The sequence below is a fragment of the Schistocerca americana genome, chromosome 3 (assembly GCF_021461395.2).
Source record: "Schistocerca americana isolate TAMUIC-IGC-003095 chromosome 3, iqSchAmer2.1, whole genome shotgun sequence".
NCBI lineage: Eukaryota > Metazoa > Arthropoda > Insecta > Orthoptera > Acrididae > Schistocerca > Schistocerca americana.
Window position 1 is genome coordinate 617,159,297 of NC_060121.1, and position 26,901 is coordinate 617,186,197.

At 41.6% G+C, this 26,901-nt stretch overlaps 2 protein-coding genes across 2 annotated transcripts in view; both read right to left on the minus strand.

Moving 5' to 3' along the window:
- LOC124606255 (ATP-dependent translocase ABCB1-like) overlaps positions 1 to 2,331 on the minus strand; it is a 150,669-nt gene extending 148,338 nt beyond the window's left edge. The window contains exon 1 of the mRNA XM_047138232.1: positions 2,205 to 2,331. Within this exon, the coding sequence (XP_046994188.1) occupies positions 2,205 to 2,288 (84 nt within the window). The 5' untranslated portion in view covers positions 2,289 to 2,331. The remainder of the gene's footprint in view (positions 1 to 2,204) is intronic.
- LOC124606256 lies at positions 2,309 to 14,207 on the minus strand. The gene is made up of 5 exons (XM_047138233.1): positions 14,200 to 14,207; positions 12,653 to 12,763; positions 12,493 to 12,553; positions 2,373 to 2,507; positions 2,309 to 2,338 (listed from the first exon to the last, which is right to left on the minus strand). The coding sequence occupies exons 1-5, from the start codon at positions 14,205 to 14,207 to the stop codon at positions 2,309 to 2,311; spliced, it is 345 nt and encodes a 114-aa protein (XP_046994189.1).
- Between the last annotated feature and the right edge of the window lie 12,694 nt (positions 14,208 to 26,901).

Sequence of the window (26,901 nt, forward strand, 5' to 3'; positions counted from 1 at the left end):
AGGTAGAGCTTTGAAGACTAAAACGGTTGTTACTGAAGATGCCTTACTGCAAAAGGTGAAGCGTTTGTGGCATGTGAATCAACTTAGATTTCAGAGAGAAAAAGGCGTTACACTCGGTTAAATAAGTGTTATCTGTTCTCTGATATGGAAGCCAGAGGCCAAAGGGATGGCGAGGACACGGATGCATGCTGTCTGTGTGGATATTGCCTTCCGATTTATCTGCAAGAAGGTGACGAGTGGTTGCATTCCATTCTACTAGGTGTGAAAACGAGCCGTAATTCATAGGGAACGGTCAGAGCGGTCCTCAGCTGTATGTTGACCGCAAGAGATCATTACGAGGCAGATCTTCAATCATCTGCGTTTTACAATAGCAACTGCACTGTCGTGCAAGGCGGGCTGAAAAGTAAATCCTCCGAATTTTTTACGTGAAAACTCTTAAATTTTTTAAAAACAAAGTTTTATTGACATTCTATGTCTTTATTCTTCATGTATACATATTTATATCTCAACATAACCACCCGGGTGACAAACACGTTTCTCCCAAGGAGAGACCAGTTTGTTGATTTGTTACTGTAGGTCGATTGACTTTTTGGACGGAGCAACCACTTCATGTCTCCTTGCACTGCTTCGTCACTATCAAAGTGAAGTCCTCGAAGGTATTCTGTAAGTTTCGGAAACTGATGGAAATCGGATATGGCCAAGTCGGCATTGATGGAGGAAGACCGATGACAGTGAACCCCAGGACGTTGGATTGTTGCTGATGTTGCAGCGTTCGTGTGTGGGCCGGCACTGTCATTCTGAAGGAGAGAGTGCCACATGTGTGAACGAATTCTTCGAATTCGTGCTTCCTATTTTCTGAGTGTCTTTCAAGCACGGACATACTTCCGTTACACACCGTCTTGTATCACTTGCTACGATTTGGAGCCCTCTCGCGGCAAAAAGTTGCAACTCGGGTCACCGAAGCGGGAAATTAAACCGATTAATACACGTGATATATAATAGGTACCTCAACCGATACTGACAACGGAGTAAAATACTCGGAGGCATTACTTTTCAGTCCACCACCGTATTCCATTTCGGCGAACAATTTCCCGAACTGACGATCTTTCTTACCTTATGTGGAGCACGTCATCCAAGCCTGAAATGACACCGAGACATGTCGACAGACCGAACAGCGTGCGCAAGCCGCATTGTGCCATCCACGATGGAGACACGTAGCGATATCCTGCCTTAAGGAAGTGCTGCAAGTGATAAAGGTCGTGCAAGAAGTTATCTAAGCAGTTCCTGTATGGGTCAGTCAAACGGAAGCTAGATAGGGGGAAAGAAAACAAGTAAATTATTTATTATTTCAAAAGTAACGGCTGTAACTGTGATACAAGACGGCCAGTGGCTTCAAGGAAAAATGTTTGTGATTGCCTACGGAACCATGGGTGTACACAGGCGTGCAAATCTTCATCAGAAGCAAATCGACAGGCACGAATGTTTTTTTCCATGACTCCAATAGGATGAAAAGCACATGGTGAGCGATCGGGACTTTATGGAGGATGTGGAACGTCTGCAGCGTACACGAGCAACATTAACACATGTGGGGCCCTTCGGCCTCTTGGCGCCACGGTTATTTCGATTATGCTGCACAAGTCTCCCAGGGAATCCCTTACACATCCTCCATACAGTTCCGATCGCTCACCATGTGCTGTTCATATTTTTGGAGCCCTGAAGAAAAATACGTTCGTGGCCGTCGATTTGATTCGGACGAAGATGTGCACGCCTAGGTACAATAACGTTTCCGTAGTCAACCGCAAATATTTTTCCGTGAACGCATTGACCGTCTTGTGGCACACTGGGGTAAACGTACTAAAATTTTGAAATAATAAACAGTTTACTTACTTTGTTTACCATCTGTTTCATTTTCATCTGCGTATCCGTTATAAGTTAAATGTTGATTCAAACCGCAACGTCATAAGAAGAGCCGACGCAAACAAGCTGCAAATTCACGAGGGCGGCGCGAGCGAGCACTGTCCCATTTACTGGCTTCCATTCGCACCAGGGCTGCACAGTTCAATTACAACCCCAACAACCAAGCCACGAACACTGTCGACTGTGTACCGTTTCATTCCTTTCATCTGTCTTTCACGCTGACGAATGCGTTAAGCTGAAAACGGTCTGAAGTCTCACGACTATTTTTTAATTTATGGGAAACATACCTGCCTATGTGCGACGCAGTTGAAGGTAGAGATGCAAACGTAAATGAAGAGAAAGTTTACTGCGCCCACGATGCAGGAGTACATGGCGTAGTTCTTGGCGCCATCTAGGAAAGCTGCCGTCTCCTTGTCGGAGACTGTTGTTCCGGACGCCGTTGCATTCGCCAGGGCTCCACCGTAGTCCACCATAGTCTTACTGAAGTCCCCAAATAGCAGGTTGTCTATAGGTTTGACGGCGGCCGCACCCAAGCCAGCCATCAAGCCTAGCGCGAGGACGAACCGCTCTCCAGCCGTCGAGAAACGGTACTGTGAAACAAGATATTTCCATTCACTGTCACTGAATGCTACCTGACTGGCTTTCAACAAGAATGGAGGTTTGAGAATGGGGCTGTGTCCCCAAAACTAGTTCCAAAAAGTTAAATGTAAGTAAATAGGAAATAAAAAAACAATTAAGTATATTTGTGGATACAGTTGTCGAACTGCTGCTTCCAAAAGATATATTTTATCTCCTGAGCAACAATAGGACGTGCTTGTCTTCCCCTGGATTCTGGAACACGAAGATTTTATTCATTGCTCAGTTTTCACGAACTTCTACAACTGAATTTCTCTGGTTCCACGAAACCTCTCATTTAGCCAATTGTAGCATTACGTGGCTGATCGCAATTCTTTTGAAATGACACATCTCGAAACTGACTAACTCGTTTATATTAAAAAAATGGCAATATTTATTCTTGTCCCTTCTGTGCATAAGTTTATGCGTACCCCTATGTATGGACCCACAAACAAAATTCTCCTTCGCGAATAATAATCGTGAACTGTGATGCCGTTTTGTAACAACGCCTCAGTGACGACTGGATTGTGTCAACATGCATTTCGCTTACCGCACAACCCTGAATTAATTATTTCTCCCGATGAAATTGCTTGAAAGTTCGACAAGATAGCACAACGATACAGTGCAAGTCTTTCAATAAACTGGACGCCACTTCGGCACCTTACGCGTCCCTAATTCACCCCAGTTATTGAACTGGGAATGGGGAATGGGAAAGATGGAGCTATAGTTCTACGGGCAATTCGAACCACGTGTTGCTTCTGACGAATCTGCACAACAGTGAGAGGTGAATGCTAGGTTAAAGGCAGACTGAAAAAAGTGCTTGGAAGGAGATTCAATGCCGGTATTTTTTGGTATACAGGCAAGGCCCTTTGCCACTAGACCAACAAACCTGACGGTTACGTAAAAAGAGGATTCAGTGCAAATGCGTTCAATTATGTCTACTGGAAAGGGGTTTCGCCTTTATATAGTGGATCTCACTTTCGAGCACCAGTGTAAAGAACACCATTCAGTCCAACAGTTTGACTGAATGTAGTGAGTTATAACATCCCAGAATTTACGATAAGCCGTAGGTCACTCGTTTTCTGACTACAGCAGTGTCCACAGACAGTGGGGAATCCTGACTCATTTATCTCTTGGAGTGGTAAAGGGGGAAGTGTCGGCAATTATCAAGGTCTTGGGGATGCAGACGCAAATGGAAACCATTGCTGCAAATACACGAAACGTGTATCCACAGTATGTGTAACTTTCGAGTATGCTCTTATCATGAACACGTCCTTGGAAAAAAAAAGAGAGAGAGACGAACGAATGTACAGTGCGGTCCTTTCAAACTTATTTGAGCACTGCCAGGGAAGGAGCTGTCAGTAGAGGGGCAGATAATTAAGTTTTTTGAAGTAATGTGTGGAATGTTAAAAGTCTGATACCTGTGGGAAAACTAGACAATGTTAAGAGAGAGATGGGCAAGCTCATTGTAACGTAGCTTCTCGAACACTGAGGCGAATGTCTGTCCAAGAGTGATTTCGCATGAATTATATTCAGTGTAGAATATCACTGTTCTCATTGGGATGAACAAGGGATTTTTGGAAGAAAGCCTCGAGGACTAGGATAATCCCAAGGTATGTAGTTTGAGGCTATGGATTGTCTTCGAGAGTATGTGAAAAACTAAATGAAACATTGATAAACAAAACGTATGGCAATAACAAAGGTACGAAGAGACGGGTAATGCTCCATCCCCAGAATGAGATTGCTGAGCAGCCAGGGAAACAGGTTGCCACATTGGTACGCATAGTCCCAATAGGGCATAATGGAACTCCGACGATTTTCTAATGGAAATAAGCAACACTATTATTACGATAAAAGTATAAACGTCTGTTCGTCAGTTACATGTGTTACAGTTTGTGTTTAATTTTAATAGCGTACTTGAAAACTGTACGATAAGTAAATAAACAAATAAATCCAAAGTAAATTTACTTCAGGTAGACATCACACTTCATTCTTTAACACAGAATTTTGTCACCAAATTATTACAGGACTCATACTGCAAAACTAATGCAGGATTTTGTTTAGGGTTTCTATAGATCAATTTTTTTCTGCAGACCCAGAAAGGAACCAAAAACACAGTGAATAATGAAAATAATGAAAATTTTCTTGTAATACCAGTTATGTAGAACGTAATTCTATATGCCAACAAATTCAACGCTGCAGAAAGTCATTGTGTTTCAATAGGAATCACTAAACTTTTGAAGACAAGTAGTACTACTGATACCGTTATACCCTGCATAGTTCAAAGGTGGTGTCGACGAGTTCATATCTCTTAGCGATACACTGAACATCTTTCGACTGAAAATTAAATTCACGTACGAAATCGAGAACAGTACCATGAATTCAGCTTCCTTGACCTGAAATTGTGGCTAATAGATGGGAAATTTAAGTCTGACATCTATATAAAACGCATTACCGTCCATGTTCCTTTCTGCCATCCCTATAGGCATAGAATTGCATTTTTTCGTCCTGTGAGTGACTGGATGTTTGAGGTCTCTTGAACACGTCTGCTGTTGTCACGGAACGGTATATTTTTACTGAATAAAGATGACCCTACTGCAAAGAAATATTTTTCTATTCCATTCATAGATGGTAATTTAAAAAATACGACCGCGTTGAGGCGTTTACCATCAATAATCTTACTATGCTTCTTCTCATACATAACGACAGACCTCCTACAGATAAAAGTCTAAAATCTGGGATATACAAAATTCAGTGCAGCGAATGTCCAGAGCCGGCCATTGTCGCCGAGCGGTTCTAGGCACTTCAGTATGGCCCCGCGCGACCGCTACGGTCGCAGGTTCGAATCCTGCCTCGGGCATGAATGTGTGTGATGTCCTTAGGATAGTTAGGTTTAAGTAGTTCTAAGTTGTAGGGGACTGATGACCTCAGATGTTAAGTCCAATAGTGCTCAGAGCCATTTGAACCATTTTGAATGTCCAGGATTTTATATAGGACAAACAAGAAGGGCATTTAAGACTCGGTTCCATGAATATCTATTGAACAAAGACGGCGAGAATGCTTTTAAGTCTACGTTCGCAGAACATCATAAAGCTGAGCGGGCCGGGGTGGCCAAGCGGTTAAAGACGCTACAGTCTGGAACCGCGCGACCGCTACGTCGCAGGTTCGAATCCTGCCTCGGGCATGGATGTGTGTGATGTCCTTAGGTTAGTTAGGTTTAAGTAGTTGTAAGTTCTAGGGGACTGATGACCTTAGAAGTTAAGTCCCATAGTGCTCAGAGCCATTTGAACCACTTGAACCATAAAGCTGAAAAGTACTTACACCCACCGCTTTCATTAGTTGATACTGAAATCTTGCACATAGTGATAAAGGGTGCAAATTGAATCTTTTAGAAGAGATAAACATTTATAAGCTTTCCCACCGACCTCCAAAGATATGCTGAATGATCAGCTCGCCGGCCGAAGTGGCCGTGCGGTTAAAGGCGCTGCAGTCTGGAACCGCAAGACCGCTACGGTCGCAGGTTCGAATCCTGCCTCGGGCATGGATGTTTGTGATGTCCTTAGGTTAGTTAGGTTTAACTAGTTCTAAGTTCTAGGGGACTAATGACCTCAGCAGTTGAGTCCCATAGTGCTCAGAGCCATTTGAACCATTTTTGATCAGCTCTCGTTTAGAAAGAGGTTGATTTTTGATTGTATTCCCTTTCTTTTCAAATGATTTGTAACCTCCTTATTTATTTAACCAGTGTGTTACATCACGTAGTAAAGGTGCTCATTTGTAGGCTGTCGATTCAAATGACTTGCAACCTTCCTGTTTGCATGCATTTGCATCTGTTGTTTACTTTTTTTTTAACTTTGTTATCTGCTCAAGATGTATTAGTGCTTTTTAACTTAATTTATTTTTGTATATTTTTGAATACATTTTAACTGTGATGCTTAGTCAGAGCCGCGGGCTACCTATCTGCATAATGGTCAGTGTGCCTAATACATTTTCCTGCGTTACGCTTTTATCTAGCTAAAGTTTTAAGTTACTAACGTACATGTGCTATGCTGCAGTTAGCATTTATAAGAGTTATAGGTAGAGGTCCTAAACAGAATGACAACTTGTAAATACGCACTGGGACCTCGCGTTCGCTATCGAATGGGATGTCTTAGCCGGGGCGGGGCCCACTTACTCGCGTCGTTGGAAACTCGTATCCTGCGGCCGGCCTCTACGTCAAGATACTGGAAAGTTCATTGCAGCGCCTCTTCTCCGTCAGCCCACGGCGCCACCATCAGCTGAACATTAAATAAGCCGGACCATTGAACGCATTCTTCGGCCCGTTTTACAAGCTTTGTCATTTTCGCGTAAAAATTTATACGCTTGATTAGCACGTGACTTAAGATTCAAAGTGATGTTCAGTTTCGTTCGACTTACGTTAGACACACAAGCGTCCTCATTGTGTTTAGTCTTGGTAAGCTTTTAGGTATACCAGCGCTCATTGCTTCTCACATTAATGAAATCTTTTATGTTTAAACTATCAGTCTATTGGCGCTAATCATCATAAGTCTCGTGCTGTTTCAGTGTTTTGCTTATGATACGAAGTTTTTTTTGGCATCATATCTTCGCACTTATTACGTTACTTTTTAACTGCTCGACAGTGCTATGTAAAAATTTCAACGAAGGAACTTTTATTTTGTTTAATACTGTACATTTATTGTTATTAATGTGCTGTTAATCGTCATTCAACCCTAGTAATCACTAAATTTTTATTCTACACCCATTTCTTGTAGGACTCTATCTTCCAAACTTTGCTTGACAGCAGCTTTCCAATGTAAGCTTAATTGTATGATTAATGATGCATTAATTTGCCGAAATTAGTCAAGAAGTTAATGTAATAAAAATTTGTGCAGCTGATTGTTTCTACTCTTAAAACGTGCATCTCAAGTGCTCATTGACAACCACGAATAAAATTTTAATACTAAAGATACTGGCAAAATTAATTAAGGAATGGTTGCAAAGGCAGACAGTTTCCAAAAACTGGAATATTGCTGTAACTGTTTTATTCTAGAAGAATGAAGACACAAAAGTCAGCCTCCTCACCCCTGCGTGCAAGATAATACGTTGTAACCAGAAAACATTGCATTTTAATCAGTCAAACGAAAAGCCGTCTTTAGAAGTGAAGTTAGTTCAATGGACGATTTTCAAGCCGTAAACTAAACAAGTAAAACGAAAGTGAATGTCCATTCCGTCTAGGATTCATAGATATTGATTCAATATCGAAGAGGAGTCTGTGCTATAACTCCTTTGAGAAAAACATTGGTTCAACTAAGTTGTGTATACTGAAGAATATACCTGCTTAAGAACTTGTTTGTCCGTCTTTGGAACGAAATACATCACTCATTCTGCGCATCACGGATCCGACAATTTGTTGGTACGTTTGTGGAGGTAGGTTGGATTAGATGCCTACGCACAGGTCATGTAATTCACGTAAATAACGGGATGCTGATTTTCGCACGTTGTGACAGCGCCCGATAGCGACGCAGATAGCTCAATAGGATTTACATCAGACGAATTTGGTCGCCGAGACATCACCGTCAGTTCACTATAATGCTACTCAAATCACTGTAGCACGGTTCTGAGTCACGGGCAGTTATACTGCTGAACGATGACATCGCCGTCGGGAAGACATCAAGCGTGAAGGGTTGCAGGTGGTTCGCAACTGTAAGCATGTCTTCGATTACCACCACAGTTTACGTGCAAGTTCAGGAGAGTGTCTCCCATAGCATAATACTGCCCCCACCAGTCGGCGTCGGTGGCACGCAGAACATTTCGAGCCGTCGTTCATCTCGATGATGGCAGACTTCCATGTTCACAATGTACGATGAACGGTTGTGCGCCGTTTTCGAGATACTCGTTTACAGATTCTGCGTAATAATAATCTGCTCAATGTCAAAGTAGCTCATCTCAATAGATTTCCCAATCTGCAATGCATATCTTCGCTAGGGTGATCTCCTGTCCATGTCTGCTCCGCTTACATGCTTCCGTTGCCGCGTCACGTTCCCGCAACGTCACCAGGCGGCATCCAAGTATGTAAGCGGAGCAGACACGGATAGGGGATCGTCCTAGCAAGGACATGGGCCGCAAATGGGACGATTCCTTGAGATAAGCGACTTTGACAAATGACGTATTATTATTACACAGCAGTCCGGAACCGCGGGACTGCTACGGTCGCAGGTTCGAATCCTGCCTCGGGCATGGATGTGTGTGATGTCCTTAGGTTAGTTAGGTTTAATTAGTTCTAAGTTCTAGGCGACTGATGACCTCAGAAGTTAAGTTGCATAGTGCTCAGAGCCATTTTGATTATTACACAGCCCCTGTGAATATCTGGAAAACGGCTAAGCTGGTTGAATTTTCACGTGCCACTGTCGTGGGACTCTACGGAAAGAAGTACAGGACAGTGAAAATACCACTAGGTGCTAAATGGTTGGACGTCCACGACTCTTCACAGAACATAGAATTCGGAGGCTTGTCTGCTCTGTACAGTAGAATAGATGGCGATCTGTGGCATCTCTGGCTAAAGAGCAACATATTGGTCCACGCACAAGTATTTCAGAGCACAGCGTTCATCGCACATTATTGAACATGGAACTCCACAGCAGAGCACCCGTACATATTCACATGTTGAGGCATCGACAACGTCAGTTACGATTGCAGTGGGCACGGGACCATCGCATTTAGATCGACGATCAGCGGAAACGTGTCGGCTCTTAGGGTGAATCACACTTTTGCTGCACTAGGTAGATGGTCGTCACCTCAAACGCCGGCATCGAGGTGAACGCCGGCAGTATAACTGCCGGTGTCTCGGAGCCATAACCGTGCTACAGTGGTTTGACGAGCATTATAGAGAACTCGTGTTGATTTCTCGGCGCACAAATCCGCCTAATGTAAATCCTATGGAACCCATCTGAGTCACCATCGGGCGTCATCACCAAATCAGCGGCCCGTTATTTACGCGACTTACATGACCTTTGGAGAAAAAAGAGCCACCTGTATGAATATCAAGAGCTCAGATGTAAACCCAGTTCTAAACAAAGAAGGGAAAGCAGAAAGGTGGAAGGAGTATATAGAGAGTCTATACAATGGCGATGTACTTGAGGACAATATTATGGAAATGGAAGAGGATGTAGATGAAGATGAAATGGGAGATACGATACTGCGTGAAGAGTTTGACAGAGCACTGAATGACCTGAGTCGAAACAAGGCCCCAGGAGTAGACAACATTCCATTAGAACTACTGACGGCGTTGGGAGAGCCAGTCCTGACAAAAATCTACCATCTGGTGAGCAAGATGTATGAGGCAGGCGAAATACCCTCAGACTTCAAGAAGAATATAATAATTTCAATCCCAAAGAAACAAGTGTTGACAGATGTGAAAATTACGGAACTATCAGTTTAATAAGTCACAGCTGCAAAATACTAACGCGAATTCTTTACAGACGAATGGAAAAACTGGTGGAAGCCGACCTCGGCGAAGATCAGTTTGGATTCCGCAGAAATGTTGGAACGCGTGGGGCAATACTGACCCTACGACTTATCTTAGAAAATAGATTAAGGAAAGGCAAACCTACATTTCTAGCATTTGTATAGAGAAAGCTTTTGACAATGTTGACTGGAATACTCTCTTTCAAATTCTGAAGGTGGTATGGGTAAAATACAGGGAGCGAAAGGCTATTTACAATTTGTACAGAAACCAGATGGCAGTTATAAGAGTCGAGGGGCGTGAAAGGGAAGCAGCGGTTGGGAAGGGAGTGAGACAGGGTTGTAGCCTCTCCCCGATATTATTCAATTTGTATATTGAGGAAGCAGTAAAGGAAACAAAAGAAAAATTCGGAGTAGGTATTAAAGTCCATGGAGAAGAAATAAAAACGTTGAGGTTCGCCGATGACATTCTAATTCTGTCAGAGACAGCAAAGGACTTGGAAGATCAGTTGAACGGAATGGACAGTGTCTTGAAAGGAGGATATAAGATGAACATCAACAAAAGCAAAACAAGGATAATGGAATGTAGTCGAATTAAGTCGGGTGATGCTGAGGGAATTAGAATAGGAAATGAGACACTTAAAGTAGTAAAGGAGTTTTGCTATTTGGGGAGCAAAATAACTGACGATGGTCGAAGTAAAGAGGATATAAAATGTAGACTGGTAATGGCAAGGAAAGCGTTTCTGAAGAAGAGGAATTTGCTAACATCGAGTATAGATTTAAGTGTCAGGAAGTCGTTTCTGAAAGTATTTGTATGGAGTGTAGCCATGTATGGAAGTGAAACATGGACGATAAATAGTTTGGACAAGAAGAGAATAGATGCTTTTGAAATGTGGTGCTACAGAAGAATGCTGAAGGTTAGATGGGTAGATCACATAACTAATGAGGAGGTATTGATTAGAATAAATAATAGATGATACTGAAATGTAAAGTTGTTATGGAGATGGTCGATAGAAAAATTATCCAATTTAGAAACATAAAATGTTTAGAAGTTAACCTACAAGGTGTAGATAATGAAGATCTCTTAAGTTCAGAAGAAACAGTGCAATAAATGACTGGACGCCAGAGTAAATCGATATTGTATACGGAGAAAAAGTTTCCGTAATGCGTGGTAAAAGAAGAGGAAGAGGAGATTGATGGGAAAGAAACAAGTCGTCTAGTGGTAAGTTTGATACAGCATAATCTGCAAAGAAAGAAGTTGGCAGCCGTCAGTTTTATGTCTAGAGTGATTAAAAGGAGTGGAAAGTAGAAGGTTACGCAGCCTGTTCTTGAAATCTAATAGGTAACAGGGCTATTCTCGAATATTTAGAGAACACTTAACATTACATAACAAAAGTGACAAGCAGACGAATGTGATAGTGACCAGTATTAACACCTTACGCTTGTGAATTGCTGACTAGGAAAAATGCAGATTGGGAAGAAAAACGTAAAAGACAGAGCACGAAGGTGAAACTGATTCCGTAAAGGAAAAGATACGAAGTCAAAGAAGCTGACATAGTGATCAGTAGCGGAACTCCATCCGACTAGGCCTCGGAAAGACCAACGGTACGTCCGTTTCATTATTTTTTTTTTTTTTTTTTTTGCTGCCATTTACAAACGTACTGCCACCTAATTACCAAGACAGGTCGTACTTTCAAAATATGAAGTTGCACAACCACATAATGTGAAACTTATTTGATATTTCTTATTGGTAGTAAGGACTACTAACGCTGCAGCTTTGAACTTTTGCAAACTTAAATATAATTAAGAAATGAAAATCTTAAAATTAACGATTTATGAATAGAAGATAGAAATTTTGGAATATACGAATTTTCTAAAATAACAAGTTTCTAGCATTTAGGAAGGAGAAATAAAAGATAAAAGGAAACGCATAGGTTTCTACTAGAGATCGCACGACCCAGCTATCTGATGTGTGAACTAAGTAGAGGAGCCGGCCGTTGTGGCCGAGCGGTTCTAGGCGCTTCAGTCCGGAACCGTGCTGCTGCTACGGTCGCAGGTTCGAACCCTGCCTCGGGCATGGATGTGTGTGATGTCCTTAGGTTAGTTAGGTTTAAGTAGTTTCTAAGTCTAGGGGACTGATGACCTCCGATGTTAAGTCCCATAGTCCTTAGAGCCATTTGAACCATTTTTTAAGTAGAGGAATAAGTTATTTGGATTGTACATCTGACACACAGTATTGTATGATTTTCCACTGATATGTTTTTTTTTTATTAATTCCGAAAGAAACCCGTGACTGAACGCGGTGGATGCATCGTTACATCACATGAATCTTCGTTTTTTGGCTATGTGAGCAAAGTAGTATATTTCGATGTATGCTACGAGAATAAGGAGATCCTTCGGAACACAATACAATTTAATTCTACAAACATTAGAACAATGTGTCAAATCTGTGTACAAAGGACTGTAGTGCTAAGTGTAATTTTCAGTAGGTAATTTCCTTACCAGTTTTAAGAAAGGCACAGGAGATGGTGATTCTTCACCTTCCAGTTCCTCAGTGGAAGCCCTGAAATTAAAAACATAATATCAATTCGATAAATTACTTTCGTGAGCTTACGGTGGTAAAATGTTTTCTATATACTCATATTATTGTTTGTTGATTTACCGTTCTATTGGCGTGGATTTCTTCTCTCTGGATGTGTCTTCCGCTGAAATCTTTCCGCTAACTTCGTCTTCGGTGTCGTAAGATGAAAGCAGGGGCTCGACGAGCTGCGACCTGAAGACGAAAATCCACTGTTGGGTCTACATTTTCCAACATTTCTGTGCATCTTGTGAAGCCTCGTTACTCTGAGAAATGTAGAGAATGAAGCATGAATAGAAATTAATAGTTGTAAGTAGTAATGGAAGAAGGGCTGAGGAAAAGATCACTAGTTTTAAAACTTTCATTACATTTTAATTAACAATTCATAAGAACTGATAAGCTAATCTTGTGACAAATGGAGGATTGAAATATCGACCAGGTACGTTTCTGAGGATCTGGAGAACTGTCTCAAGGGTTTCTGTGTAATTTTCGTCTCACTTTCAAGCATTAAGTGATTAACAAAGATGGCAGGCGGTTGAAGCTTGTCTATACGGTAAAACGACCATTACGACGAGGGAACTGCTGGCACATTTCCTTTGAAAAGAATTGGCGTAAGACCCCTTAGCGAATATGACTCCACTGCGGCTCCGTCTTTTTTTCTGTATGTCAACTTCAGAAAGTAGACGCACGCCCTCTGGACCTGTAGAATAAAACAAAGGTGTCATGTTCTGTTATTCAGCAGCTATGTAGATCGAGACACGGCGGAAGGAACGACTGCTTGCGTCACTCCTCCAGGAATAATGTAACAAAGCGAACAGTCTGACTCTCACTCACTTCGCTCATTTAGTTCAGATTTCCCACGCGTCTCTCATGTTGCCGACAGCGTACGTACTGCGGATTTTGTGACGTTACAAAAAAATCTGCTATTGGAGGTACGAAATATAAGATGGGTATCGCACTTTCGGAGAAACAGCGTTACATATCTTACAAACGTCACGCAATAAAACCAAATACAACTCACAAGTCATGATGAAGATACGAGTTCAATGCCATTATAAACGTGGTTCTACAAAAGCGTTAAGAAGGCTACAACTGTTTTTAATTGTGAATGTTTTACTGGACGATATACACTAGTAACAAACTATTGGAGCCATCAAATCATATGAAGTGTCAAACGAGAGCTGGCAAAGTCTGCATACAGCACAGTAGGATACATTACAACTCCTGCAGGCGAGGCAGGGGTCGCAAATTTCATCAGGACCTGTATAAGCCCTGTAAGGATATGGAAAAGGCTGCAAATAGTTAAACCTTTTCCTGCATTTATCCTCCACTTGTAGGCACGTTACAGTTAAATTTTTATAATACACTAAAGCTACTATTTAACATACACATTAACACTCCAAAAATATAAACAGAAAAAAGTATTTGCAATTTATCCCCCCAAAAAATTATCCAAATTAAAATTAATTCAAATCCATTTTTCCACTGTAACATTGACAAACACTTTTACTATTATAAACCTAATGGAAGTTCATAACTGAACAAATTTTCACATTATTTTCAAGTGTCGCATATGAAGTTATATGTCAACATATATGTTACGTGATAGCAAACCATGCATTTCGTCTAACGGATCCATCTCCCCATACCACCCTTCCCCCCCCCCCCCCCCCGCTTCTGTTTTCCCATATCATGAATATGGGAAATCGTTACAAATAGCAGATACAATCAGTTTTTAACAACAGTTCCAAATTTCGTCCCGGGACGAAAATAGGAACAACACAGGGGACGAAATTACGAACACCCTCTGTTTATACACTCCTGGAAATTGAAATAAGAACACCGTGAATTCATTGTCCCAGGAAGGGGAAACTTTATTGACACATTCCTGGGGTCACATACATCACATGATCACACTGACAGAACCACAGGCACATAGACACGGGCAACAGAGCATGCACAATGTCGGCACTAGTACAGTGTATATCCACCTTTCGCAGCAATGCAGGCTGCTATTCTCCCATGGAGACGATCGTAGAGATGCTGGATGTAGTCCTGTGGAACGGCTTGCCATGCCATTTCCACCTGGCGCCTCAGTTGGACCAGCGTTCGTGCTGGACGTGCAGACCGCGTGAGACGACGCTTCATCCAGTCCCAAACATGCTCAATGGGGGACAGATCCGGAGATCTTGCTGGCCAGAGTAGTTGACTTACACCTTCTAGACCACGTTGGGTGGCACGGGATACATGCGGACGTGCATTGTCCTGTTGGAACAGCAAGTTCCCTTGCCGGTCTAGGAATGGTAGAACGATGGGTTCGATGACGGTTTGGATGTACCGTGCACTATTCAGTGTACCCTCGACGATCACCAGTGGTGTACGGCCAGTATAGGAGATCGCTCCCCACACCATGATGCCAGGTGTTGGCCCTGTGTGCCTCGGTCGTATGCAGTCCTGATTGTGGCGCTCACCTGCACGGCACCAAACACGCATACGACCATCATTGGCACCAAGGCAGAAGCGACTCTCATCGCTGAAGACGACACGTCTCCATTCGTCCCTCCATTCACGCCTGTCGCGACACCACTGGAGGCGGGCTGCACGATGTTGGGGCGTGAGCGGAAGACGGCCTAACGGTGTGCGGGACCGTAGCCCAGCTTCATGGAGACGGTTGCGAATGGTCCTCGCCGATACCCCAGGAGCAACAGTGTCCCTAATTTGCTGGGAAGTGGCGGTGCGGTCCCCTACGGCACTGCGTAAGATCCTACGGTCTTGGCGTGCATCCGTGCGTCGCTGCGGTCCGGTCCCAGGTCGACGGGCACGTGCACCTTCCGCCGACCACTGGCGACAACATCGATGTACTGCGGAGACCTCACGCCCCACGTGTTGAGCAATTCGGCGGTACGTCCACCCGGCCTCCCGCATGTCCACTATACGCCCTCGCTCAAAGTCCGTCAACTGCGCATACGGTTCACGTCCACGCTGTCGCGGCATGCTACCAGTGTTAAAGACTGCGATGGAGCTCCGTATGCCACGGCAAACTGGCTGACACTGACGGCGGCGGTGCACAAATGCTGCGCAGCTAGCGCCATTCGACGGCCAACACCGCGGTTCCTGGTGTGTCCGCTGTGCCGTGCGTGTGATCATTGCTTGTACAGCCCTCTCGCAGTGTCCGGAGCAAGTATGGTGGGTCTGACACACCGGTGTCAATATGTTCTTTTTTCCATTTCCAGGAGTGTATTAATAGCCGCTACAGGGATCTAGACTACATTCTTGACTGTAGCGATTAAACACGAGAAACTGCAACACATGACTGAAATACAGCCCAATATTTGAACGCAAATCTGCGTTCACCCTAGGAATTGCTGGCTGTTAATTTTACAGGTGCATTAACTCACCTCAGCGTAAAAAATTTAATACACTCATACGCGGAAGCTACCAGTACTGCAAACAACAGATTCTCTCGATAAAACATTTGTTACCAACTGTAGAAACCGAAAGTACCTAGGGGGAAGATATTAGGATCCCTTGCTGTACATATAAAGTTATGGACGACTTTACAAGAGATAGCTGTGCCACAGACATAAATTCTCCGCAAGCTACATGTAGTACGAAGGCAGTGTGGGTTACATAGTTCATCACATAATTGTTCCAGGTAATGAATAGCTACAGTTAACAATTAGATACACCGTAAAAGTTATGTATGTAAATCCCACCAGTAAAAGTTACGTTAAGTCGCTACGGAAATATGAGTAAGAAGTAACACACAAGAGGGCAGATTGACATTCATTCCTGAAGTGAGCCACACGTACATTATAATTTTAACGTATTTCATCCAACTATGTAAAACTGGGTATAGGCTTCCAGAATGAGATTTTCACTCTGCAGCGGAGTGTGCGCTGATATGAAACTTCCTGGCAGATTAAAACTGTGTGCTCGACCGAGACTCGAACTCGGGACCTTTGCCTTTCGCGGGCAAGTGCTCTACCAACTGAGATACCGAAGCACGACTCACGCCCGGTACTCACAGCTTTACTTCTGCCAGTACCTCGTCTCCTACCTTCCAAACTTTACAGAAGCTCTCCTGCGAACCTTGCAGAGTTCGAGTCTCGGTCGAGCACACAGTTTTAATCTGCCAGGAAGTTTCATATCAGCGCACACTCCGCTGCAGAGTGAAAATCTCATTCTGGAAACATCCCCCAGGCTGTGGCTAAGCCATGTCTCCGCAATATCCTTTCTTTCAGGAGTGCTAGTTCTGCAAGGTTCGCAGGAGAGCTTCTGTAAAGTTTGGAAGGTAGGAGACGAGGTACTGGCAGAAGTAAAGCTGTGAGTACCGGGCGTGAGTCGTGCTTCGGTAGCTCAGTTGGTAGAGCACTTGCCCGTTCCGGCAAAACTGTCCAAAAAAGGTGTTTGTATTGCAGAATAATTTACAACAGCGTAAAAGGTTAACACTGGCTGATCTTGTGACTGAAAATCAGATGACGGGTGGTGAAGTTTCCAGCATTTCGGGGAATGTAGACGACAGGCCACAAAATACTCTTGAAGCATTTCCACCTTTACTCAGGAAAGACACTGTAGACAATCCGGCTGGAAAAAGTAGTATAGCCACTAACAAGAGACGTCGAACTTGTGACGGCAGTAGCACAGATGAAGAAGATATCAACCTATCGCTGAAAGTTGTAGGTGACATTCAGAAAACAGTACTGGAAACTGTTTCAGACAATATTGTCAGCATAGATTCGAACTCTGAGTCCAGTACATCACTAGACAGATCGAATATGCTACCATCACCTGAACAGGTCGAAGTGACATCAGAGTCCCATTCTGTAGCGCTGGACGCGCCAGTAGATGGCAATGCGCTGCTCTTGGTGACGCCACAACCCCGCGCTGCAGTACCCGTACGTCAATCAATGCAGACAGATTCACTCGCAGATGCAACTGAAAGCAAACATGACGAGGTAGCGAGTGATTGTCAACAACAGGCGACGTCACAGCCCAAATCCCAAGACAAAGAAGCGGAGTTTTACAACAATAACACACAAACAATAAACGAAAGTGTTCATAGAAGTGATGGGGCATTGGAAGAGTGTTTGCAAACTGCTTCTGCGCCGCCTTTGGCAGATGAGATGGTGGCACACGACTGCCCCTCAGATCCACCGACACCGCTCTCGGTGGAAAACTGTTCAGGGGGTGGGCGGAGCAGACATTCGGTGAAGGCTAGTGTCAATGCAAACCGCAAGAAAAGTAAAAAGAAAGGTTCTAATGCAAACCGTGACGGTGGTCTCCAGTCAGATTCTCAGGAAGTATCCGGCATGGAGTGGCATGAAATGATGGACTAGCGGGAAAAAGGTCACTCCCCTATGTTACAGTCATATACGATTACCACGTTAAACATTAATAGAATACAGTCGGATGTTAAAATAGCTGCTCTGAAACAGTTTCTGTATGAGTCAGCGACGGATATTGCTCTCCTACAGGAAGTGGTATTCCCACAATTAAATTTTTCCAATTACGTTGATTTTTACAATATTTCCACTGAAACGAATGTTGGCACGGCCATTTTAGTTAGAGAAGGCATCCCTGTACATGACGTTGATAAATTAGAATCGGGGCGAGGTATTGGAATAAATGTAGCAGGAGTTACTATAGTCAATTTATATGCTCCTTCTGGTAGCAGTAATAGAGCTGCAAGAGCCACATTCTTTAATGAAAGCGTAATTTATTTACTGAGGAAAAACCCCCTCCAACTTATAATAGGGGGAGATTTTAATTGTGTATTGAGTCGAAAGGATCAAACCCCCAACTTCAATTACTCAACTGACTTGAGACGTCTTGTTGTTGATTTAAAATTAAAAGATGCGTGGGAAATAAAATACCCAACAATGGTGAACTTCACTCATATTGTTGCGAATTCCTGTAGTAGAATTGACAGAATTTACGTATCGGAAAATTTAGCAGATAAAGTACTGAAAACAGAAACTGTTCCTGTTAGTTTTTCCGATCACAGTGCGTTGCTGACCTGCGTAAATTTAACACCACAACCTACCCGAAGAGTAAGAAGCCAGTGGAATCTAAATATATCGTTATTATCAGAAAAAGACTTAGAAGAAGCCCTAACCAGAGCTTGGGAAATGTGTCTCCGTTCACTGAACAACTTTCCAAGTGTGATAGAATGGTGGACCCAACGAGCGAAACCGAAGCTAAGAAAAGTTTTAATATCTTTTAGTATAGATATGGCCAGAGAAAGGAAACAGACTGTAGAATTCTACTACAGCGTGCTCAGGGACCTCTACGATCAGACAGATGCAATTCCTACAAGATTAAAAGACATCAAGAAAATAAAAGCAAAGTTAATAAGTCTGAAACGTAAGGAACTGGAGGGACTTAAAATAAAATCCAAAGCAAAGTCAGTCACTGAAGATGAGACTGCTGCATTGTACCACCTTGTCAGACACGCCGAAAATAGAAGAAGAAGTTTCATGGATGAACTTCAAATAGATGATGGTACCATAATCACCACCCAGAAGGAAATAATTAAAGAGATCTCAGCGTACTATGAACGTATGTATGCGTCAGGGGAAACAAACGAAGAAGAATACGATGACCTCTTCGGGACATATCTTCCACGAATATCGCGAGATGGTGATGAGAACATTTCTTCGGACATCACCAAAGAAGATGTATTAGAAATCGTGTGCAGCTCCCCTGCTAGAAAATCTCCAGGACCTGACGGACTGCCCATTGAATTCTATAAACGATTTTGGACCCTAATAGGAGAAAAGTTCACCGAAATTGTCAATGAAGTCTTACAAGGAAAGCCAGTGCCTGCAGAGTTCAAACAATGCAAAATCGTGTTGATCCCGAAGAACAGAGGCTGCAAAAAAATAAACAACCTACGGCCGATTTCGCTTTTAAATTCAGATTATAAAATTATAGCTCGAGCAATTAACAAGCGCTTTACACCATGCACTGCTGACATCATAGGCCAACAGCAGACTTGTGCTTTTAGAAGAACGATTTTACAAACTGCGGCCTTGTATCGCGATGTCATTGCGCTAGCGCAGGCAAGTAACATAAAATGTGGACTGCTTTTCATAGACTTCCATAAGGCATTTGACCAAATTAATCACAAATACCTGATAGAGATAATGCGCCGAATGGACTTCCTGCCAAAAACCATCGACATCATCAAGAACATGGCAATGGGTGTTACTGCACAAATCTCCGTTAACTGTCAACTGACAAAAAAAATTGAAATAAAAAGGGGTGTTACCCAAGGAAGCCCCTTATCCATGCTCCTGTTCGTTATATCGCTGGAACCTTTCTTGAGACAGCTACAGCACAGGCTGACAGGCATAACCATTCAAGGAACAAAGACCGTGGTAGGTGCTTACGCGGACGATGTAGGCGTAATCATCAGAGACCAAACAGATGTGACACAACTAGAGATGATACTTGCAAAATACTGTTCTGCATCAGGTGCGAGAGTAAATGAAAATAAAAGTAAATTTCTAAATATAAAGCGGCTTGCTAACTTACGCATTGAGTGGGCGAACCATGTTAATGAACACAAAGCTCTTGGAATGGCATTGACAACGTCCCTTTTAAAAATAATAGCAATAAATTGGCGGGAGGTGGCAAGAAAAATCAAGGGAGTTTTGATTGAAAACTGTCAACGTAGCATAGACCAGTTCCAGAGAATATTGTTTATCAACACGTATATTTTATCCAAGGCCTACTACATAGCACAGGTTCTCCCCATTCCATCAATGGTGGCGAAGACGATCATGTCCACCTTAGCAAAGTTCTTGTGGAAAGGGGAATTGTTTCGAGTGCCGGTGAAGACAGCAGTTTTGGATCCAAGCAATGGAGGAATGGGTCTAACCGACATCAAGTCTAAAGCGATGGCATTGTATGTCAGACGAACATGGAGCATAATGTGTAATGATCCAGGGTGCATTACAGCAAAACTATATGATATTGTTAGGCCAGAAAGTGTAGAGCCGCCGATAAATATACAAAAAATAAGTTTTAAGCTGAAACACATTAGGGAGTATTATCTTGAACTAAGTTATCTCAGCAAAAAGATTTTAAACTCCAAAAACGTTACAGCAAAGGCGATTTTAGCTGAAAGGCGGAAACATGAAAGGAAAAATAACATAGTAACCAAATATGCTGGAATAGCATGGAATGTGGTCTGGAAAAACATCAGTAGTGATGTTCTTTCGTCTGATGTGAGAACAGCGTGGTACAAGGTAGTCAATAACATCATCAGCACTAATGAGCGCCTCTTTGCCGTCGGTTTAAGTGACACAAACCTCTGCAGCAAATTCAACCTCGTTGATAGTGTCCCTCATCGTTACACTTGTGGAGATCGGATTATCAACTGGAGGTGGACCAGGGAGAAAATTGCTCAAATAACAAGAACTTCAGCAAACAATGTACCGACTAACATTTACTTCAGACCAGAGGAAAGTTACTACCCTCAGGCAAAAAATAACGCAGTGATTTGGTTAATGGGCAAATATACAAGTTATGTTTTTAACAATATTGGGAGCGATGAACATATTGAATACAAGATGTATATGGAAAATGAATTCGAGAAAATACTCAAATATCAGAATCACAATAAGAAATATGGTAACATGCTCCGAATTGTCTTCAACCGAATGGGTATAGGTTAGGAACTGGATTCCTAGTAGAGAGGGAATGGATTGGGTCACGTTCCCGACCCTAACCTCACCTGCAAGTCACACATGAAAAATAAATCAGCAGTACAGCAGATACAAGAATATGGCGAGAAACATCTGGTGTCTGATATAAAGGAAGATCTTGAACTCCCTATAGATGCGTTTAGAAGGCTGGAACTGACAAAAATAACAAGGCAGTGAAATATTTTGCAATGTCGCTGTTCGGGACTTCTCTTCTGTCCATGTAATTTACCCAGGAAAGGACACATATCAAGGATTTACTGAATGATTAATTTGGGTCTGGGAAATGATGATGAGGAACCGCCTGCAGAAGAAGAAAATGTGCGTACTGAACTGCCACCAGTTGAAGGTGACAGTGAAGGTGCTAAATTGTGCTACTACTAAAGACTCATTTTTTGAATGCTGTAATTCATGACTGCAATTATCTGTCACCTTATTTATGTCATTTCATTGTAGTCATTTTTGTTACTGTTTCTAGTGAATAAAAAAAAAAGTGGTCTGCGCGATGGGGAAAAAAAAAAAAAAGTTGGTAGAGCACTTGCCCGCGAAAGGCAAAGGTCCCGAGTTCGAGTCTCGGTCGGGCACACAGTTTTAATCTGGGTATAGGCTTGTTTATGAATTTCGTCAAAATTTACGTAATATTTTAATGTTTTTGTAATGAGAAGTCACAAAATATTTGTATAATTGTGAGTTTATTTTAACGTGGTGCATTTATGAACAAATGGTAGTTGCTTTTAATATGGGTCATTCATTTAATATTTAACATGGATTCAGTAGTATGTGCCGCCAGAGAGTGTATTTAAGGGGTAGCAGCACTATGCCCCTGGGCTTTCTTCTTTCGTTTTTCGTTTGCGGTCTTTCATTGTTGGTATCTGCATCTGAGGGTACTAAGTGTCAATCCACATGGTCTGCGTAGTGAAGCTGGTGCGTAATTTAAAGTTTTGATCGCTAAAATAATTTTACAGAGCGCGAGTGAACGCTTTAAAATGTCCCTGGAAAATTGGATAGAGGTTTCAGTGACTGAGTTTCAGCGTCCATTGAACTTTATGAGCTATGCGTGGGACTTGAGGTGACTTAGAATTTTAATTAATATTCTTTGATTAGTATCGAGACCTGCATGTCATTGTTTTCGTAGTGAATATTTAGGATAACAGAGTTTAGTTTTATGTTACGATTAATAGTGGGAAAATGTCCTGTGAGACTTTGAGTATTTGCTTTCCAATTTAGTAGTTAACCCCTTAACATTTTTCTACTGCAACATTGCCATTATTCCAATTTAGTAGTCAACCCCTTAACATTTTTCTACTGCAACATTGCAATAATTATTATTTACGTTCTTAAATTTACATCCAGGCCATTAGCAAATGTGTGAATTGTTATTAACATACGTCTGCGTTGTTTAAACGGTAATTATTTTAGTTTGACAGCATTATTAACCCCTCGAGATTCGCTATGCAGTTTACTTATTTATAAAGTCATGTTTTTGAGCAATGAGTGTCCTGACAGGTTTTTCCCGCCACGAATTCCTCTCCTGCGCCAACCTCTTCCTTTCAGAGTGGCTCTTGCAATCTACGCCCTCAATAATTTGCTGAATGTATTCCAATCTCTTCATCTACAGGTTTTGCCCACTACAGCTTCTTCTAGTACCACACAGTTTATTCCTTCACGCCGTAACTGATGTCCAGTTATCCTGCCTCTTCTTCTTGCAAGTTTTTTCTGTATGTTTCTTACTTTGCCAATTCTGTAAAGAACCTAGACATTCTTTACTTTGTCAGTCCACCTGAATTTCAACATTCTGACGTAGCACCACACCTCAAACTTTTCGGTATTCTTCTGTTCTGATTTCCCCACTGTCCTTGAGTCACTAACATACAACGCCGTGTTCCAAATGTACGTTCTTGGGAATTTCTTCTTCAAATTAAGGCCAATGTTTGATACCAGTAGACTTCTCTTGGCCCGAAATTGCGTCTCTGACGTCGCTAGTCTGGTTCTTATGTTCTCCTAGCTTCGTCCGTCGTGGATAGTTTTGTTCCCAGGGTAGCAGAATTAATTAAATTCGTATGCTTCATGATCCCCAATTTTGTTGCTAAATTTCTCGCTATTCTCACTTCTGCTGTTCTTATTACCTCTGTCTCTTTTTCCAGTTTACTCTCAATCCATGTTGTGTACTCATTACATTTTTCATTTACTCGAGAGGTCCTATAGTTCTTCTTCACCTTGAATTTTAATCCTACTGTTGCAGCTTTCTTTTATTTCTGCTAGTGCTTCTTCGATGTAAAGACTGAACACTACGAGCAAAAAACTACATCCTTATTTTAAACCCTTTTAAATCTGAGCAATCGTTTCTTGGTCTTCCAGTCTTATTGTTGCTTCTTAGTTTTTGTACATATTCTATATTACCTATCTATCCCCATAGCTTACCCCTATTTTCCTCAGAATATCGAACATCTTGGACCACGCAATTGTCGAACGCGTGTTCCATATCGACATACTCTATGAAGGTGTTTTCATGTTTCTTCATTCTTGCTTCCATTATCAACCGCAACGTCACAACTGCCTCTCTGGTGACTTTACCTTTCCTAAGGCCAAACTGATCTAACAGATTCTCAATTTTCATTTAATTCTTCCATATGTTATTCTTAAGAGCAGCTTGGATGCATGAGGTTTTAAACTGATTGTGAGGTATTTTTCGCACTTACAGCGCTTGCTGTCTTTTGAATTGTGTGGACGGTGTGCATGAAAGTACGTAGCTGGATAAGTAGATTCTACATAACAACTTGAATAGTTGTTTGGTTGCCAGTTCCATCAATGATTTCAGAACTTCCATTATGCTTTATTTTAACTCTAGTTTTCCAGAGCTCTTTTAATTTCTCAGTGATACTGTATCCCCTATATCCCTTCCAATATGTTGTCAGAGTAGTCTTCTCCCAAGTAGTCGCCTTCATTGTACCGTTTCCACTTATATTCCCATTGTACTCTTAATGTTACCACTCTTGCTTTAAATTCCACCGAAGGTTGTTTTGGCTTTTGTGTTTGCTCACTCAGTCCTCTCAACGATCATTTATTTTTTGATTTCTTTGCATCTTTCCAGCAATCATTTCCTCTTGGCTGCGTCAGCATTTGCTATTTATTTTATTCCTAAGGGATTTATACTGCTGTATTCCTGTCTTTCCCAGATCGTTTTGGTACTTCTTTCTGTCATCGATCTAGTGAAGTATTTCGTCTGTTACCCAAGGTTTCTTCCGAACTACTTTCCTTGTCCTTTGGTTTATTTGTTCAATATGTGTGATTGTCCTTCTTAGACCCATCCTCTCCTCTTTAGCTGAGCTGCCTACTCTGATGTTCCTTATCGCAGCATACACATCGTTAGCGAGTTTCAAGCGCGTTCGTCATTCCTCAGCTTTTAAATATCCTACATTCTTACATATTGATTGCTTCGGAGGATTCTCTTGAAGTTCAGTCTACTATTCATCATTACTCAATTGTGATCTTAGTATATATCTGCAGCCAGCTACGCCATACAGTCCAATATCTAATTTCGGCATCTCTGTCTGACCGTGAGGTAATCCAGTTGAAAGCTTCCGTGCTTCCCGGTCTTTTCGAAGTATACCCTTCCTCTTGTTATTCTTTGAGTATTCGCTATTATTAACTGATATTTGTAGAAGAACTCAATTAGCCTTTCTCCTGTCTCGTTCCTACTACCAAGCCCGTATTCTCCCGTAACCATGCCTTCTACTCCCTCCCCTACAACCACATGCAAATCCACCACCCGAAGTTTATTTCAGAACCGACATTCCCTGCTTCTACTTGTATGATGTTATCTAGTCGCTAATTATTTCATCTTATTCTCGCGTTCACCACGCTCGCCATCCAGTCGTTACGTGTTCTTTGGATAAAATACTGCGCTTTTCATAAATCTACGATAGTGCCTTTTTAAGACTTTTTTTAAAAAAATATCTTGCTTTAATGTACACTTAACTAAATAAAACTTTTTGCAGGAGATGGGAATCAGTATAATCGAATGGCCTGCGGTTTCCGCTGACATGAACCCGGCTGCGAACGCTTGGAGAAGCTTGCATTGCGTCGTTAATGAACCTTCTCCACACACTAGAAGACTAGATGACATTAGGAGGGCCGCCTTGTAGATGTTCTGTGCATCTAAGAACGTCATGTGGCCGCAGGAATAGAGAAGATAAATATTAGGGATTCTATACTAGCATCATTTTCGTGTAGAATTAACATGCAAAAAGGAGGATTTGCAACGTATGTAAAAGTTGGCCAAAAAGACAAAAATATTAATACAAGCAGTATTTGTGTAGACCAGAACCTAGATGCATGTGCTTCTGAGTTGTTGCACCTGAATACTTCTCTTACAACAGCGACAGTCTACAGGTCACCCCTAGGAAACTTTCTGTTGTTTATGAGAAATCTAGACGCATTATTGAGCTACATGTCGGACAAGAAGTAACAATAGTTTGTGGACATTTCACTGTAGGGTCTTTAAAAAATTCTTATAGCAAAAATTAACTGGAGTGATTATTTGGCTGTTTCAAACCGATTTCAGTGGTAAATTTCTCAGCTTGCAGCAAGATAGCAGTAAACGTATTGGAAACATTTTATAGGCAGTGCTAAGGCTGAAACAATTCATGTGTACCCAGTTGTTAATGGGCTATCTGATCATAATCCACAATTAATGGAAATAAACAGTGTTAACACCTTGCAGCCCTGAGACATGGTCATATAGAGCAGTGAGGCTGGTTATTGAGAATAGGATACAATACTTGAGAATAAGTTGAAAAAGGTGATCTTAGGTAGATTTACATATAGAAAGTGATGCTAATGTGAGATTCAATATAGTCTGTAGTAAATCTGTGTGAATATTCGAAAGTAGCCTTCTTAAAAAGTTATTCAGAAAGTCCATACAAAACAACAACAAATAAGCCATAGGTACCTAAAAGGATAACAACCTCAAGTAAGAGGAAAAGATGAATGTAAAGATCAGAATAAGTTAAGATCAGATGTTAATTGCATTGTGCAAAAAACTAATATTAAGGAAAGTCATTAAAATTCACAGAAATGTGCACATCCTGACAGAAATTAATAATGCAGATAATAAGATTAAAACCATATTTGACATTGTGGAACAGCACATTGGACAACCAGTCAGTGTGTGAGAAACCATAACAATTAAATTATATGAGAAAGTTGTGACTAATAATTCACAAGTTGCGAGTATTTTTGACAATCACTTTCTAAACATAATAACAATAAATAGTTCAGGTGAAGAAGCAAGGGAATATATTAAATATTTAATTTCATGGAACTTAAACCAACTAGAAACAGCACCAATGTCCTCACTAAAATTAGTGGATTTATAAAAGTTATAAAAACGAAAACTCATGTGATGTTGATGAAATTTTAAAACAGAATTCTGATAAGTTATTCTAACTTAATAACCATGTTCTTAGAGATAGGTTTCTATGTATGACATCACAGGAACAGGGATTTTTTTTTCATGTATATTACAATAAGCTACTGTTAACCCCTCTTTATAAGAAAGGTGATAAGAAAGACATAAACAATTATCATCCAGTTTCATTACAGATTCTTTTTTTCCAAGAT

Coding starts and splice junctions, on each gene's coding strand:
- LOC124606256 (XM_047138233.1), bottom strand. Junction 2,508..12,492: donor CTGTGCCTTTCTTAAAACTG/GTAAGGAAATTA, acceptor CTTGTTTCACAG/TACCGTTTCTCGACGGCTGG. Junction 2,339..2,372: donor CTATGGTGGACTACGGTGGA/GCCCTGGCGAAT, acceptor CCGGAACAACAG/TCTCCGACAAGGAGACGGCA.